Here is a 19,593-nt window from a genome sequence, read left to right on the forward strand (position 1 = left end):
GCTTTTATGTATTTATAAAGCAACCACTTGAGTGTTATCACAAGGTGGATCTCTAGAGTATGGATGTCTTTGTAATTAAAACAACTCTTTAATTTAAACCTCCTAAGTAGTGTTGGAAAAAGGCACTTTGAGAATTTGAAAAGTGCATTTTTTGAACGAAATTGGGGTACCAAAGGTCTATCTAAGCAAGGCAAATAATCAAAGGAGATATGCTTATTTTTATCAAATTCTCTTATATAGATTGGGCATCCCTTTCATCTATTACATCGAGGACAGAAACACTCTATGCCGGAGATTGGAAGATGGAAACCCACTGATTTACATCACTAGATTAGCAAACAAAAATAATCCTGCTTTAGATTCACACAATCTTGTCCAGAGATTGTATTTGAGCTTCAAAGATTGCAGGTTGCAATGGAGTTTGTTCATGGCCGAAATCAATGTTTGGGGTGGCTTACATGGTGCAAATTTTTTAGGTATTTGGGCAGCTTCCATGGTGTCATATTTCTGCTTTTGAGATGGCTTACATAGCACAAATTTAAGAGGTATTTGGGCGGCTTCCATGGTGTCATATTTCTAGTTTTAAGATGGGTTACATAGTGTAGTCACATAAATCTATCCAGTTTAATTAAATGAATATTTCATATTTATTTGATTAAAAACCCACTAGCCATCAGTTAATTAAATTAATATTTAATTAATTCATCTTCAAACATTCTCCTATTAATTAAATAAATTATTCAATTTATTTTAATTAATTCATTCAACCAGATTCACAATCAATTAAACGAATAAATCATATTTGTTTCATTTAATCCCCTTTTTCTTTTTTTAAATAAATTAAATAAAACATTTATTTAAATCATAAATCCCCCCCCCCCCCTTGCATTTTCCTACAAATGCAACTTGCACACATTTATTGAAATAAATGAATTTTATTTTAATTAAAATCTTATTTTCCCTCACCCACCAAATCCACTTGCATTCCTAAACCCCCTTCTAAATTCTTCTAAACCCTTCCTAATTAACCTAATCCATCCCCTAATTATTGTTACATTCTTGAGCAACTTTAAGTCACTTCTCAAAGACTCCAAAGTCTTTGAAAAGCATTTAATGTTTTATGTGTTCAACAAACTAACCTCTAAAGTCTTCCAAACCCACTAATGGCTCTTACATGATCATTAATGGCTCTTGCATAACCATTTATGGTTAATTCAACTTGCACTCATGTGTCTCCTCAAGCATTTATTGTTTTGACCATGGTTATCCCTTTTGCCTTTGCACAAGAGTTTATCCATTGGATAAAAGCTTTATTCTTTGAATAAAGATTTTATTCATTCAACCTAACCTTGACCTTAACTCCCAAATTAACTCTCAAGTCATGTCAAGCATTTAATGCTTATTCCCTTTCCTCTCAACCCTTCTCATGTTGACACTTGTCATCCTGGGATTGGGTTGAAAAGCCCTCACATAGATTGAATATCATTCAATCCTAACCCTTGTTGAGATTACTCAATCTCAACCATCCATTGCTCCATTTTTCCTATAAATAGAGCTCATTTCTTCGTAAGCCAGATCCTGAAAACTTGTATGCATCTAAGTTATAGAGAATTTTAAAGAGCATTTAGCATTAAATCACTAATATCTTGTTATTTTGGCCTAAAATAAATCATTTTAGCATCATACCATCTAATATTAGCTTTTATTCACATTTGCATAACATTTTAGAATAAACATTTCAATCTTGAGCCTCCATAAGCATCCATAGTGCAAAAAGCTGCTGAGAGCTACACTAGTTTGGAACTTGGAGAAGAGAGGAACAAAGGAGAAGGAGCTAAGAGCATGTTAGGAGGCATTTGGAGATGTCTCGTTCTATTTACTTTCCTAGTTAAATATTTCTTCATGTTTTTGGTGTCTCTTTTGATATGCCTGCTTAGATTAGTTTTTGAATGGATTAACACTAACGGTTTCTTGGGTTGTTGTGTGCTATTCCACCACAGGTTCTAGTCTAACCTTCCCCCATTTCGCAGAGCATCATTTGGTGAACTTGACGTGAATCCAAACACCCAAAAACATTTTTTTTAACAAAACTAACTTTTTGACTGTTGAGCTTGACACATAGGTCGTGCTTTGGCGCTTTTGATCGCGTTTTAGCGCTATTGCAATTTGATATTCTAGCGCTATTGTATTTACAATAGCGCTATTGTCTCAAATTTAGTGCTATTGCACGTATATTAGCGCTTTTGAGGCTTAAGTAGCTCATTTGTCTTTTTTAAGCGCATCTGGTTTTGCTGTTAAGATTTTGATTTTAGTGCTTTTGTTTTCTTTTTAGCGTGTTTGTGTTAAGTAGTGCTTCTGTTTTCACACAGACTAGCGCTATTGTAACAAAACGTTGTAAAAAATGTCATGTAACCGAGAAAATGAATTTCCTTAGGTTTGTAGAAGCCCACCATATGTTCGAATTTTCCTAACTATTCATTTCTTGTGCAGGTTTAAACTAACTCCCTTTGTTGTTTAAAAGTTTTAAAAAAAAAAAATTCATTTGGTGCTCTAAAACTGAATAGCACAAATTTCATTTCTTGCAAGTTAGGATCAACTTTGTTTTGGTGCTCTAAAACTGAACAACACAAATTTCATTTCTTGCAAGTTAAGATCAATTTTGTTTTGGTGCTCTAAAACTGAACAATACAAATTTGTTTTCCTTGCAAGTCAGGTTCATTTTATTTGGTGCTTAAAATCAACAAAGCAAAATTTATTTCTTGCGTCAAACTAAGAATTCACAATCCACACTTCCATTTTTGGGCAACTAAAAAGAACAATCAATTTGTCTTATTTTGCAAAACGATTTACTTCATGCATACGTGCTCTTATTTCAGTTGACCAGGATTTCAAATTCTAGTTTACGCAAACACATTGTTTTTTAAGTTAAAAAGAACATCATGGTTGTTGGAGCAACATCTCCAAATAGATAAAACATCATTGCAATGGCAAGTTAAAAAGAACAAGTGTATTTTGTGTTTGGCACACTTGTGCAAAAGAGTTTGTCGAGTGGTCCTACTTCTAACACACACTATCCTCTCCCTTGGCTTTCGTGGTCCTAGGTGCAAGAGAAAAATGTTAGTAACACTCAAGTTCTATCTTTTTAAGAGAGGCCTTCCAAGAGACACATCACTCTTGAGAACGACCTCATGCAGTAAATCCTTCAAGCCACTATAGAAATCAGGTGAAAGCGAAAGCTGTAGCCTTGGGTATAGCTGTTCCTACAGTGTAACTTGCCGAAATGACAAATGGGCCCCACCACAAGTTACAAGGCTCTTGAGTGAGTCACTGCAGAATGAACTTATGTCCAAAAACATCAAACATTACTAAACACCTTTAAGTAGTAGCCCACCCGTTCTATTGATTGAGGTTATTTGTGATACAATTCAGTGCAAGAGCATAGATGGTTTTGCTCCCAAGATACTCACCATACATATTTCCTTGAATAGAAACATAGCTTTTTGAAAGGTCACTTGTGGCTTGATGAAAGTGATGACTCCCCCATCATAAGGATCATCTATTTGTTATGCGCGCACAAGATTTAGTATATCACATCCTTACCTACCATGGCGGGATTCATAAGGTATGTAGTACCAAAGTCGAAGAAATATCAAGATGTGGGCTGAATTTATCGCAACTGGCCATTTGACCTTAGGGATAAAAAGTATTTGGAGTGTGTTCGTTTTATTTGAGTCAAGACCAATGCAAATTGAGTCGACTTCACGCTTTGGAAAAACACCTAAAAATACACTTAAAGGAAAAGGGTCATAAAAAGTTCAAGGATTGGGTTGATCTAGACCCATACTTATTTGTGCCTTTTGAGGCAACATTCTTGTGTTTGTGTGTTTGCTTTGTTTTCTTGTCAAAGAAAAATCAAAAATCAAGTTCCAAGAACAAGTATTCATCCAACATAAACATTTCCAAACACCCACAAAAGATCAAAAACAAAGAGCAAGAGTATCAAAATATATGACCATTTTTCACATCTTGAGAAAGAAGAATCTTCATCAACACATCAACTTGAAGAAAAGACCATTAAGCTCCAAGGCTTTAATCAAAAGGAGGAAATTCTTCTATCTAAATAGACAAATCTTTGTCTCTCATAGAACCTTCCTACGTCACATGCATCTGTCTCTTCAAGAGAAATCAAACGAATTTGATCAAGAGTCATTAAACCGCCAAGCTTTTACGCAACATCGCGCTTTGAGTTATCACAAAAACAAAGGAGGCAAGATCAATCCTGACTTCTTTCCAGATATTTGTATCACATATAACGTAGCTAGAGAAGAACCACCAACTCCTGAACAAGAAGAAGAAGAGTTTGTTCCTTTTGTAACACAAAGTTTCTATTGAAGTTAAACATTTCATCCATTCCTACATTCACATCATCACTCCATTTTCAACTCTCAAAACATTAAGAGGTTCTTGTTCTAAGTTCTATTTTCGACATTGCTTGAACTAAACACAAAAACATCACTTTTTTTAGAGTGTCTCTACATCTAGGATAAGCTCATTCTAGGAGGCATTTCTACGAAGGTTAAAACTAGTATATGAGTGAATCCTCTCATTACTAGGTAGTTAAGTCTGTAACACATCTCAGATTTCTCTAAACCTTATCACATCAAACCTTATCAAACACAACAAGCAATTCAAGAAAGAACTTTGGTCACATCTACCTTTAAGTGCTAGAGATCCATATGCAATACACCACACCAACCATACATCTCTCATTTCATCAACAATCCGTCATCATTTTCACTCAACTTCAACAAAAACTTGTAAACAAAATGGCTCATACCAAATCACGATCTAGACAACCAGAAATCGAAGACGAAGAGGAAGAAAATATCAATGAGTTCCAAGAAGCCATTGGAGGAAATATAAATGATGAAAATCCAAACACTCCTACTCCAGCAGTAATAGAAAGGGCACAACACAACCCTCTCTTCAATAGACTTTTTGATGAAATACTCAGGAGCAATGTTGATGCTCACTTTTTAAGACTTGCTCAAGAAGGGGCTAAACTACCCTCTGACTTTGATGTAGCACAACTAAGACAAGCATCAGAACGCCAAAGTCATAATGAGGATGCAAGAGGTCGAAACACATCAGATACAACCTTCCTCAAGGTAATCCCCACCTCCTCCTCCAAATGAAATAGACATGTTGCGGCAACAAGTTGAAAATCTCACCCAACAACTTCATAGTGGTATAAAAACCAATCAATTTTCACTCAATGACATTTGTCCCTATCCCTTTGATAGGAATCTTCATATGCCACATTTTCCACGAGGGTTTGAAACACCCAAGTTCGAAAAGTATAGAGGAAAAGGAGATCCTCGCGATCATGTCAAAGAATTCCATTCAGCTTGCCTCGAAGTGGCATACGAAGATACGTACCTCATGTGCCTTTTTCCCCAAAGCTTGGGAGGAACAACCACATCATGGTTTTCTCGATTACCAGGTGGCATTAGGACATTTGAAGAACTCATCCAAAAGTTCCTGCCACATTACTCACACAACATTGAACGTGATATCACCATGGCTGATCTATGTAACACTAAACAAAAACCAGGTGAACTATTCTCAGTCTTTCTGCAACGATGGTGTCAAATGTCTAGCAGACGCTCTCTTCAGTTACCTGAACAAGAACTAGTTGAAATATTTATTTCCAACTTAAACAAAGAAATAGAATTTCACCTAGACGTGAAAGACGCAGACTCTTTCAATGACATGATCACCAAAGGCTTAAAATGTGAGCGGGCTCTCATCAAGAAAGGACTTATCAAAATCTACAATGAACCAAAGGATGGCCCTCGTCCACGCTTCAATAGTGACAAACCAAACTTCTGAAACAAAAACAAAAATGTCGTCAACAACGGGGTTGTGGATGCAAGAACTATCAAAAGTGCACAACATGTGGTTCGATTTGCAGGACAGAATCCCCCACCTAAGACTAACACGGTTGCTCCTCCAAATCAAGGCCGCATCACATCTCAAGACGAAGCCAGACCGCGTCAACAAAAACCAAAGCGAACATACACTCCCTTAGGGGAACCCATCGAAACAGTGTTACGACAGCTGGTTTCTCAAAATTTGGTAACCTTACCCAAAACATCAAATTATGAACCTCAAGTCAAACCTTCATGGTGGAGGGATACTGAACATTGTGATTTCCATCAAGGGAAAGGGCATAAGACAAGCAATTGTCACAAATTGAAAGATCTTATTCAGGATCTTATTGACCAAGGTGAAATCGAAATCGAAGGACATGACCCAAAGACAACAAACAATGATCATCTAATGTTCAAAAATCCACTTCCATCACAAGATCAAAGGGGTCCTTCTACTTCAGGGCGAAACACAGATACCACCAATTATACGCAAGCCGCATATAATTATACTGTGAATCACCTATACGATGCCAGTGAACAAATTGCAACTATTACTATAAAAATATCTCAACTCCACTTGCAATGTTGTTACACGTCGCGGAAAGATTACCATAAAAGCAACTCCACAAGGCACCCCATCTATCCCAAAGCAGTACAACCTTGTGGACCAATTAGATAAAACGCCTGCACTGATATCCATCTTAGAGCTGTTGCGTCTATCTCCATCTCATAAAACAATCTTGGATTAGGCTCTCCAAGAGGCGTCAGTCCCTGCCAATTTGAACACAGATCAGTTCCAAGCCATGGTCGAAAATCTAAGGTCATCACCTTGTCTCACTTTCTCTGAAGTGACAACTCTTCCTTCCAGCAACCTCATAACGCCTCACTACACATTGAAGGATTCATCAATCAACATAGGATCAAGCGAGTCTTGATCGACAATGGAGCAGGCCTGAATATTTGTACACTACAATTAGTCACAGCTTTGGGATATGCAATTGAATCAGTAGATCCCCGCAAGAAGATCACAATCAAAGCTTATGATGATGCAGAACGTTCATCCAAAGGAGTTGTTGTGCTACCAATCTGAGTGGGCCCTGTAGTAAAGCACATCATATGTCAGATTCTGGACCTTCCTCTGCCATACAATTTGTTGTTGGGAAGACCTTGGATACACGCCATGCAAGCCGTTCCATCCACTTACCATCAGTGTATCAAGTTCCCACATAATGGTGTAGAAATCACGATCTTGGGCGATGCAAACCCCTTTGCATATTGTCATAATATCAATCATCAACCAAAGATTACCGTTCCCAACAATAGAGAAGCCATCTCCTCCACATCATACATAAGTCCAGCCTCCCTTTCCAGTTCAAACACCATTATACCCAAGCAAGAGAAGCTCAAGATGAAAATTGCAGAGGAAGGTCCTGGAGAATACAATCTAAGCCAACTCTTTTGTGTTGGACAAATGCCCACTTCTCCTAAAACACATGGCAAACCTCAACAAGTACTTCAAACGTCACTGGTCAAACCAGCATGTACATCAACACCTTTCATCCTTGGAAAGAGTCAAGAAGAGGAAACCAGAGATGAGGACATAGCAAAATGGATCTATAAAGATCCTATCACTACCGACACTCCGCAAGCTAAGCTTCCCACAAATCAGTATGGCAAAGGCCTTCTCATTATGCAAAGAATGGGTTATGATGGCCAGAGTGCTCTGGGACCCTACAAACAAGGAAGACATGAACCACTGTAGCCGAAACTAAAACCCAAGGATAACACTGGCCTAGGCTTTCAAAAGGAGATCCTTCCTAAGCTCAAATTCAAAGGGAAACCCAGCCAACCTCTATATCAGCCTAATACAAAGAGGTCACCTTTGATTATAAAAGCAGCGCAGTGCACCATAGCAATTGCCCCATTGAGGCTAAAAATCCCAGCAAGACCGTCCACAACGCCAATCATCCCACCAATCAAACCAACAATAACACCATTAGCAGCAGCAACTGTATCAGAACCCATAGCAATATCTACGACATCAGCAGTTCCAGCAGAAGCAACAGAGTCAACACTACCAATACTCCCCATATCAGATTCGTTGATCCCCATAATCCTTCCTACTGCACCGATCATTTCATCTACACAGGTACATCAACCGATCACACCTGCAGTATTTAACTCAAAAGATATCCCAGTATGGTACCGTAATCGGCTACTAAAAAGTGACTCAGAAACTGACTCACATGAGTGGGAATTCGATTCAGTACAGCTTAACACTTCAGATGAGGAAGACACATCACTACCTCCACCCCGCAAAGACATCCCTGTTTACAGAGAAGCACAGATAAAGACCTCTTGGGTTCCTGAGCTGGAAACATCTTCCACAGACCCTACGTCGCATCCTATGCCTGATTCTGACAAGGAGAGTACCATCAACGACCTTCACCATAACGTCTTAACCCTCACTAATACATCTAATGAACTTAACTTAATCGATGAAGTAATGCCCATTATCCATCCTGAACTCATCGAATGGAACCAACCTAATCCCCCATGTCTTGACTATTTCCAAAACGATGAGGCGATCATTGACTTTCTGGAACTACGGGATAACATACCAAGCGGGGATCACAAAACTGGATTCGCCATTGAACTTAATAGTGCAGCATACTTCGGGGCGGGTGCCAAACCTTTCAGCTGCAAAAATATAATAATAAAAGATGGATCTTCCAGTGAAAACCACACTGTGGCACTGTTTGATCCCACAAAAGTAAAAAGAAAGAGCGTATCCAACGGTGAAAACCTCTCTGAGGCGCCCGAGGATGAAAAGTTTGCCATTCTTCCCTCTAGTACACAGCAAGAAAGATCAACGATTATCATCAAGGAAACAAAAGAATACAACATGTGGACTCTTGAAACACCTCACCACATACATTTGGCATCTCTTTTAACTCCAGAGGAACAACCTAAGTTTGTAGAGTTCTTCCAAAAGCGTCAGATCAACTTCGCATGGTCATATGTAGACATGCCTGGCCTTGACCCAGATTTAGTCATGCATCACCTCACAATAGCAGAAGGAGCCAAGCCTGTCAAGCAGAAGCTTTGCAAGATGCACCCTCAGATTGCGGTGCTAGTCAAAGCAGAACTTAAGAAACTCCTAGATGTTGGTTTCATTCGACCAATTGATTATGCGGATTGGATATCTAACATTGTGCCTGTCGGCAAACCAAATGGGGGCATCCGTATTTGTACTGACTTCAAAGATCTGAACAAGGCATGTCCTAAGGATGACTCCCCCCTACCAAATATCGACATCATAGTAGACCTAACAGCAGGACATGCCATGCTTTCACTCATGGATGGCTTTTCAGGATACAATCAGATAAAAATCGCACCTGAGGATCAAAATAAGACAGCCTTTATATGCCCATGGGGCACATACTGCTGGAATCTCATGCCTTTTGGTCTAAAGAATGTAGGAGCGACCTATCAACGAGCAATGACTACCATCTTCCATGATATGATGCATACCATAATGGAAGATTATGTTGATGATTTACTAGCAAAATCACTCACAAGAGAAGGTCATCTAAGCATATTAGAGAAAATCTTTGATAGACTAGAACAATATCATGTTCGATTCAACCCAAAGAAATGTGTCTTTGGAGTAACCTCGGGGAAACTTCTAGGATACATTGTCTCGAGCAAAGGTATTGAGGTCGATCCAGCAAAGGTCAAGGCAATCATGGACATGCCACCTCCCAAGAACATCAGCCAGCTAAGGACATTACAAGGGCGGCTTCAATCCATCCGAAGATTCATTGCACAACTAGCAGACAAGTGTCATCCATTTACACAACTGTTACACAAAAACATCCGCTTTCAGTGGGATGCCAGATGCCAGCAAGCATTTCAAATGCTTAAAGACTATCTCATAAATACACCATTGCTGATCCCACCAGATCCGAGCAGACCTCTATTACTCTATATATCAGCAACTAATACAGCTCTGGGAGTACTATTGGCACAACACAATGCGGAAGGGAAAGAGTGTGTTGTTTACTACATCTCTCGCACACTGGTTGGCTATGAACTCAACTACACACCTATTGAGCAAGCTTTCCTAGCAATAATCTTGGCAGCCACTAAATTGAGGCACTATCTGTTAACACACAAGGTACAGCTCATTGCAAAGATCGATCCACTAAAGTACTTACTCAGCAAAGCAGCAGTGATTGGTCGCTTGGCCAAATGGGTGATGATTCTGAGTGAATTTGACATCAAGTATGTGTATCGTAAGGCTATCAAAGGACAAGTTATTGCAAATCAGTTGGCCGATGCTCCCCTCATAGGCGATCATCCTCTCATTTCCAATTTTCCAGAAGAAGAGATATTCATGATCACAACAGCACAACCATGGAAACTATACTTTGATGGTTCATACACTAGGCATGGCTCGGGGGCAGACATTCTGTTTATCACACCTCAAGGTGACAGTATCCCGAAGTCTTACAGGCTCACATTTCCATGCACAAACAACATAGCTGAATATGAGGCCTTGATCACAGGACTCCGGCTAGCCATACAATGGAAGTTACAAGAACTGCAAATATATGGAGACTCCCAACTGGTCATTCGACAAGCAACCAATGAATATCAGACTAAAGATGACAAACTCATGCCGTACAAACAAATGGTGGACAGTCTAAAGGCATCATTTACTACTATCACCTTTGAACAGATACCTAGAGATCAGAATCGAGCGGCTGACGCTATGGCTACTATTGTCTCTCTCCTAGATCTTCCGAAAAATTCAACACGCTATGAGTTCTTGGTCGAACAGCTTTGGATTCCCACTTATGCTATTCTCGAATCCGAGGTGATATGTCGCCTTGTTGGTTCCGAATCCCCATGGTACGGTGAGTTCTACACCTATCTCCACGATCACACACTTCCTCCTAACCAATCGAATAACCAAGGTAAAACCTTCATTCGCCAAACCGCTCGATATACCATTATTGCTAAAACCCTATACCGACGCAATCTTGATGGTACTCTCCTACGATGTCTGGAACAGGATGAGATAACAAAGGCTTTGGAAGAAGTACATGAAGGAATTTGTGGAACTCATGCAAGCGGTCCTTCACTAGCCAAGAAGATCATGCGAGCTGGATACTATTGGCCATCAATGGAAAAAGACTTCTATTACTTTGTCAGAAAGTGCAAAAAATGCCAAGTTCATGGAGACCTGATACACGCACCAGCACAAGAGTTGCAACCAATCACAACACCATGGCCTTTTTGTCAATGGGGTCTTGACCTTGTGGGTAAAATCCATCCATCTTCATCCAATGGCCACAAATTCATCATTACCGCCACCGAATACTTCACAAAGTGGATCGAAGCTGTTCTACTTACCCAAGTCACCGACAAGCAGATCGCCTCATTCATCCTTAATTACATCATCTGCCGGTATGGTGTACCCATGTCCATCATCACAGATAATGGTCTTCCATTCAAAAATCAAGATGTTCGTGAGCTCTGTAAGAAGTTTCACATCCAACACCGTTTTTCCACACCCTATTACCCACAAGGCAATGGTCAAGCCAAAGCATCAAGCAAAAACATATTGAGAATCCTCAAGAAGACAGTCAATGATGTCGGTCGTGATTGGCATGTTCAATTGAATCCAGCACTATGGGTGTATCGAACTAGCATTCGAACCCCTACAAGCGCAACTCCCTACTCCCTGGTCTATGGTGCAAAAGCTATCCTTCCTATTGAGGTTGAGATACCATCTCTACGGGTTTCATTGCATAATCTCATCGATGATGAGGCATACAGAGTATCCCGTCTTCAGGACCTAGAGCTACTTGATGAGAAGCGACAAGCTATATACAATCACCTCAAAGCCTATCAGCAGCGCATGAGCAGAAGCTATAATCATCAGGTTAGACCTCGTACATTCGAGGTAGGTGATCTTGTTCTTCGAGAAAATCCTCGTAACCAACCCAACCGAGAACATCAGGGAAAGTTTGAATCAAATTGGCTGGGGCCATATGTTATTACTGCTGTATTTGGGTCCGAGGCATATCAATTGGCTACTTCAGAAGGAGAACCGCTAGCAGATCCGATCAACAGCATGCACCTCAAACGATTTTATACATAAAGCTGCACAGAGCATCAGGCTCCCACGCATATCGGCGAAAACACCAAAAACATCCAAATAAATGTCCTGAAGAAAATACAAAAACATCACAAAAGTGAAGAAAAATCATACATCCAAACGGTGAACAACCACTCCGGTGGCACCTTGGGTAGATACGATGGTAAAAACCTAGCAAACAGGCGCCACTCGTAAAGGCTATGGCTCCATTGTCTTTCAGGCTTGTTGCGATCACATTCCTTACATGCACTCATCCATCCATCCAAACCATGGCTTGTTATTAATCTGCAATCAAGAAAGTACTTCATGCGTCTTGTATCCCGCTTTTTCATAGTCATGTCTAGAAACTGGGGGCAATGCCCTTAATCAAGTTTGATGGAAGTGGATACTACATTGTTTTGAGATTCACAACGTTCTTCATTTCAAAACTGTCTCACAAAATCCAAAAACATTCAAAAAACTATTTCACCAAATACCAAAAACATTGGAAATTTGTCTCACAAAATCCAAAAACATTCAAAACAATCACAAAATCCAAAAACATTCAAAAAAACTATTTCACCAAAATACCAAAAACATTGGAAATTTGTCTCACAAAATCCAAAAACATTCAAAACAATCACAAAATCCAAAAACATCAGAAAACATCAAAAATCAATCAAAAACATGACAACACCTTGTACATACGTTTTTCAAAGCAGATACCAAACAAACACTGTGAAATACTCCAACGACGACCACTTATCACATTTAACCAAACAATCAACATCAACACTCAAACTGTCTTCCACAAGGATGCATCCTTCCTTACCAAAACAAAAACAAAATGACTTTTTCTTTAACAAGAAAATTTTGTTTAAGCTATCAAATACTTGGTTGATTTGTGGGTTATTTATTCATATCAGGTTCCTACAACATTTGTTTGTGTATCTTCTGCGAATTATTCCAATGAAGTACTGAGGCATGTCCTAATGGTATCTACGTGGGAAGTTCACTAAGCTACGTGATCATAGGCAAAACACAGTCATAGACCACTATGGCTTGCTAACTACAGCGTATACCTTGACCATATGAGCATGAACCATTACCAAGGATCCATATTCTTTATTCTTTATATATGTTGTTTGCTTACAAGTACAATGCTCTTTCTTTGGTTCCTCCTACCTCATCCAAACGGGATAAAGGTTTTTATCTCTTATTACGGTATGAACTTGTCTCAGGATATGATCAGCCCAAGATCAAGGAGGACAATCCAAGTCATGCATGAAAGGAGATGATCCTTGTCTGTTCCGCAAGCAATACTTAGGTCAACTTGATCCATTATATCACGTTGCTTGTATTAACTTGCTATATCAAAATTCATGTAAGGAATACTGAGGTCATCTTGAATCATTATGTCAAGTTGCTTGTATTTTCTTACAACATTTTAAAGCTCAATGATGAAAAATAAAGCACTATGGATCATCATTTCACCTCATCTGTATATATTGCATTCCGTTGCATTCCATCCATCCATACATTCATAAATAACTGCATATCATTCATACATAGTAATGACAATGGGTGCATACTCTATTTTCCTCTTCTTCCATAGGAATGAGTCATAGGTCCTCCATTTCTTCTATCTAACATCGAACACCCCCCACCCTCCCCATCTCAATCATCAACATCATCCTAATCCCTTCATCGTTTCCCATCCAATCAATCAAGCCACATTCATCACCATCCATCTCTAATAGGAGGGGTTGCGTTTCCTATCCTAAGTCATCCTATAAGCCAAGCAAGTTACTCTATCTGCACATGTACATCGACTCACACACACCTAGACTATCAACAGATACTCTGATCAAGTATCTTCGAGTCTCAATAGGTAATCGATCATGGTAATCCTAGACTACATCAGGCATTTATCATAATGACCTAGTCTCAACGAGGCTGCTATGATTCACCACAACCATCCATCACATGCACACACTATCAATTGATCAACCAATCAAACACAATCATAACGGACAATTACATCAATTGTCTAAGTCTCAACGAGTATTTTGCTTCATATACCTTGACTTCATCGGACAATTACATCAATTGTCTAAGTCACATCAGGTCACTTTGATTCACTTACTCAGACTTTATCCTGTCCAAGCGACCAACTGACATCAACTGTCATGCTTTGACTTGACCGGGGCAATTAAACCGATAGCACCAGATTGTCCAACTAATTTTGATCAATTGTATAGCTTCAATCCAAACCACACACTACATCTGCTCTGTATCTCTTGCATAACCTAAAGGTACTCACTGGCTTGTTGTTTCTCCGTTTTCTCCCATTCTTTCCCCATTATTGCTAAATTCTTCTCTTCTACCACCCTGCCAATTTTCAATTTTTTTCGAGAGATAGCCCGATTTTTTTGAACTTTTTCGACTTATCTCTCGAGGGGGCATACCACCCATTAAATTAATATTTTATGGGGCATTTCTTCACACCTATTTTTCTTTCTTTGAAACAACGCGATAAACCGCACCGTCTCAAAGAGAGGCAAATGTAGTCACATAAATCTGTCCAGTTTAATTAAATGAATATTTCATATTTATTTGATTAAAAACCCACTAGCCATTAGTTAATTAAATTAATATTTAATTAATTCATCTTCAAACATTCTCCTATTAATTAAATAAATTATTCAATTTATTTTAATTCATTCATTCAACCAAATTCACAATCAATTAAATGAATAAATCATATTTATTTCATTTAATCCCCTTTTTCTTTTTTTAAATAAATTAAATAAAACATTTATTTAAATCATAAATCCCCCCCCCCCACTTGCATTTTCCTACAAATGCAACTTGCACACATTTATTGAAATAAATGAATTTTATTTTAATTAAAATCTTATTTTCCCTCACCCACCAAATCCACTTGCATTCTTAAACCCCCTTCTAAATTCTTCTAAACCCTTCCTAATTAACCTAATCCATCCCCTAATTATTGTCACATTCCTAAGCAACTTTAAGTCACTTCTCAAAGACTCCAAAGTCTTTGAAAAGCATTTAATGCTTTATGTGTTCAACAAACTAACCTCTAAAGTCTTCCAAAACCACTAATGGCTCTTACATGACCATTAATGGCTCTTATATAACCATTTATGGTTAATTCAACTTGCACTCATGTGTCTCCTCAAGCATTTATTGCTTTGACCATGGTTATCCCTTTTGCCTTTGCACAAGAGTTTATCTATTGGATAAAAGCTTTATTCTTTGAATAAAGATTTTATTCATTCAACCTAACCTTGACCTTAACTCCCAAATTAACTCTCAAGTCATGTCAAGCATTTAATGCTTGTTCCCTTTCCTCTCAACCCTTCTCATGTTGACACTTGTCATCCTGGGATTGGGTTGAAAAGCCCTCACATAGATTGAAAATCATTCAATCTTGACCCTTGTTGAGATTACTCAATCTCAACCATCCATTGCTCCATTTTTCCTATAAATAGAGCCCATTTCTTCATAATCTAAATCCTGAAAACTTGTATGCATCTAAGTTATAGAAAATTTTAGAGAGCATTTAGCATAAATCACTAATATCTTGTTATTTTGGCCTAAAATAAATCATTTTAACATCATAGCATCTAATATTAGCTTTTATTCACATTTGCATAACATTTTAAAATAAACATTTCAATCTTGAGCCTCCATAAACATCCATAATGCAAAAAGCTACTGAGAGATACACTAGTTTGGAACTTGGAGAGGAGAGGAACAAAGGAGGAGCTAAGAGCATGTTAGGAGGCATTTGGAGATGTCTCGTTATATTTACTTTCCTAGTTAAATATTTCTTTATGTTTTTGGTGTCTCTTTTGATATGCCTGCTTAGATTAATTTTTGAATGGATTAACACTAACGGTTTCTTGGGTTGTTGTGTGTTATTCCACCACAGGTTCTAGTCTAACCTTCCCCCATTTTGCAGAGTATCACATAGCACCAGTTTCTGAAGTATTTAAGCGGCTTTCATGGTGCCATGTTTCTGATATTAAGATGCCTTCCATAAGCACCAATTTTTGCAGGTTTGGGCGGCTTTCACAGTGCCAAGTTTGATTGTTTGGTGGCTTCCATAGCACCTATTTCTGAACCCGAGGCAGCTATCACAGAATCATCCTTCAGGGGCACTTAGGCAGCCTTTTTAGTGCCATTCTGGGACTGATGGTAGCTAGGACAGCGCCATTTATTGATTATGTTATTTCTGTAAATAATGGTGAAGATTTGCATTTTAAGAATTGTTCTTTTGGTGATAATTCACTGAATAAGGAATAAGTGCTGGGTTGTGTGGGCTGCTATGTTCATTGTTTATATTCCATGAGGGTTTGTATTTCATTGCAACAGTACATCTAATTTCTGGAATCTACCATTCATTACAATAATTCTGATTTGAGACAAAATTCAATTACCGGATGATCTCACCTTGCCCTTCTGAAGACCTTAATGATCAAAAGGTGTTGAAATTTTTGCAAAGTAACATTTAGTCAGATATTACATACTATTCCATTTGGGATATTACATCACCAAGGTCACATTGAAGTAAAAACAATAACCTTGTGCAAGTACCAGTTGACTATGGTAGCTTAAATATTCCTTAGCCCCATATGCAAGTATGTAAATAATGTATATATAAGATTTTCTTCAAATCCTATTGCCTTGTATGTTTCTAATATGTGTGTGCTTTAATCCAATTTTTAGAGATATTTGTAATTATCTATATGGTAAAATCTCAAAAAAGAATAATGGTGCAAGTACCAGTTGACTTTGGCAGCTTAAATATTCCTTAGCCCCATATGCAAGTATGTAAATAATGTATATATAAGATTTTCTTCAAATCCTATTGCCTTGTATGTTTCTAATATGTGTGTGCTTTAATCCAATTTTTAGAGATATTTGTAATTATCTATACGGTAAAATCTCAAAAAAGAATAATGTCAGTTGCATGTTATCTTGCCTGCCTTCAAGTTTAAAACATTTCAGGAAGATGAAAGCTATAAAGCATTACCAACACAATTTTGTGAACTTTTATCTTGGAACCATCTTTAACTTCAAGAGCAATGTCAGTACGTTCATCGAGCATGATTTCAGGTGCCCACATTTTCAGAAAAGAAATCTTTGCTTTCAATTCTTCGATCTCTTTCTTGAGCTCTTCCTCAGTTTCACTTGCCTCTTCGTAGCATTCTCTACAGGTTCCAGCATCAGATGCTTTATAGTGGTCTTTACAGGAAAGGCAGGTCATAATTACTGTTTCCTCATTATATCCCCTCGCCATTGCAACCAAACAAGAAGCAGCAGCAGCAGCAGTGGCAAAATTATCACAGGCCTGAAAACAAAAAACATCCAAAACAAGCTGTTACCAACTTTGCTCAAATAACATCAAGCAGTGATCTCACCTTTAAAAATAGACTTGCACTCGTACATAGTTCCATGGAGACAGCTAGCTCTGACTTTGCTGGCTTGGGTGGTCCAATGAGACATTCATTTCCTAAAAATAAAGATTAGCAATACTGTTGACTCATTGAGTTCAGAGAAACTTTGTGCAGATGCTGGAAATTTTAGGGCATCTTGATCTTCATTCCAAATGGCGGGCTCTATGGTGTAAAATATTCCGGCAAATTTGCAAAAGATAAATTTGAACCCAAAATGCTGAAAAACTCTCGGGAAGACTGGAATGTTTCATGTTTCATGAAACCTTATTATTGCTAATGGCTCCCACATTTTCTCAGCAGCACCTTCTGTAAAAATTACGTCAGCCTCTGTCCATCGCATTCTTGTCAGGACCTTTCAAAATTACGGGGTATTGTTTCATACCATGTGACAACACTGCCTAGCGGATATGTTTTAATGGTAATGTGAGGCATTAGTAAGAACATATGGATGCATTCAAGCCTTGAAATAGGTTTAAATCCTGACTATGCTGCCGAATCTTACTTCGCAAAGTAACAAAGGGTACCCAGAGCCTCATGCTAAATATATCTTGCAAAAAAAAGACCTGACTACGGTACAGTCGGATGAAATTCTGCACTGATCGTTGCAGATAATCATAAGAGAGAAAACTATCAAGGGCGTAGCCTAATTTGGAATTCCCCACACTGTAATAAAGTCGTCTATAAAATCTAACAGCCATTTTCTAGCTTGTGAGATAAAAATTGTTGCAAAAACCCCTACTAGCAAATCTTAAGATATTGTCAGAACCTACAATATACAACATTATAAGGGGCCTCTAATCTCAGCCAAAATTTCCAAAATAAAGAAGTGAAGTTCTAGCTGAAATGTGCTGCCTATACAACCCTCCGCTTCCTTGCCCTAAACACCCGCAATAAAAAATTTAGTTCCCCGTTTACATGGTGCATACACATATAGCTATGCAGTATGGTGCAATCCTCGTAATAAAAAATAGCAACCCACACCAAACTGTATTCAATCAAACTAGCATTGTGCTTTAAGAAGAAAAGGATTTCAGATTAACCCATATTTACATTTTGCTTGCTCTGAAAAAACACGTAAATTTATGGATAGATAGAAAAGGAAAAAGCAACTGAAATAAATATTTCTTATTACAAAACAGTCTGAATATAGTGGGCAACACATTTCAGATAAGCCAAATGAAGATTTTGCACAATAATAATGAACTAAACAATAAATAGATAGATAGCAAAGAATAAAGAAGCCCTCATAAACATTTCTTATTTTAAAGGCAGCTTGGATTCAATGGGCAACCCAGGCCTGTGTAATGACGGTCAACAACAGTTGAGACAAATGTTTAGATTGGCATGAATTAAAGTTCAAACATAAAACCAACCTTGAATGCAAATCATAATCCCAAATTGTTGATACAGCAGAAAGTCATAAAATTCCCTTCAGGTTCCTCGTCTTTATATGGAATTTCCTCAAACTCTGGCACTGTCAGAGCGATTGGTATTCTTTATAGAAATTTGTTGTAATTTGACTTGCATAATTATTGGCGGGCAGAACACTCTGGTCGTCTGGTCATATAAGACGAACCATGAATTCAAATATGGGTTTGTCTCTCTGTTTTTTTAAAACGTACAATGCTTTTTGCATAACGTCAGGGAGAAGAGTCTTTTTGAAGTAGCAAATAATGAATGAAAAAAGATTTTAATGATGTCCACGAGACTGATCAGTTTATGGGATCAAAGATAGCATTCTTAATTAATCTTCGGATTCTTTTTTCTGTCCAATTTTTTACTATTGATTTTGACTAAGAGACTAGTAATCTGATTAATTCTATCTTCTTCAAATAACCGATGCATGTTGTCCACCTTTAATCTATTTTCATACTGAGTGTGGATGTCCTCATAAGCTGCGCACTCCATGATGTAGTGTCATTCTGTTTCTACAACCCCTTTATTGCAGAATACGCAAGTTCTTTCCTCCCATGCTTCTTTAGGTATCTTCCACCTACTGGTCTCGCAGCTAAGGTGGAGTGAC

General features: G+C 38.2%; 1 protein-coding gene across 1 annotated transcript in view; it reads right to left on the reverse strand.

Annotated features, from left to right (window-relative positions):
- The window catches only part of LOC131048006 (BTB/POZ domain-containing protein At4g08455), a 38,322-nt gene extending 19,080 nt beyond the window's left edge, over positions 1-19,242 (reverse strand). The window contains exons 1-2 of the mRNA XM_057981833.2: positions 18,944-19,242; positions 17,147-17,464 (exon numbers count right to left, since the gene is read on the reverse strand). Of these exons, the coding sequence (XP_057837816.1) occupies positions 17,147-17,413 (267 nt within the window). The 5' untranslated portion in view covers positions 17,414-17,464; positions 18,944-19,242. The remainder of the gene's footprint in view (positions 1-17,146; positions 17,465-18,943) is intronic.
- Positions 19,243-19,593: the final 351 nt, after the last annotated feature.

The sequence above is a fragment of the Cryptomeria japonica genome, chromosome 10 (assembly GCF_030272615.1).
Source record: "Cryptomeria japonica chromosome 10, Sugi_1.0, whole genome shotgun sequence".
Taxonomy (NCBI): domain Eukaryota; kingdom Viridiplantae; phylum Streptophyta; class Pinopsida; order Cupressales; family Cupressaceae; genus Cryptomeria; species Cryptomeria japonica.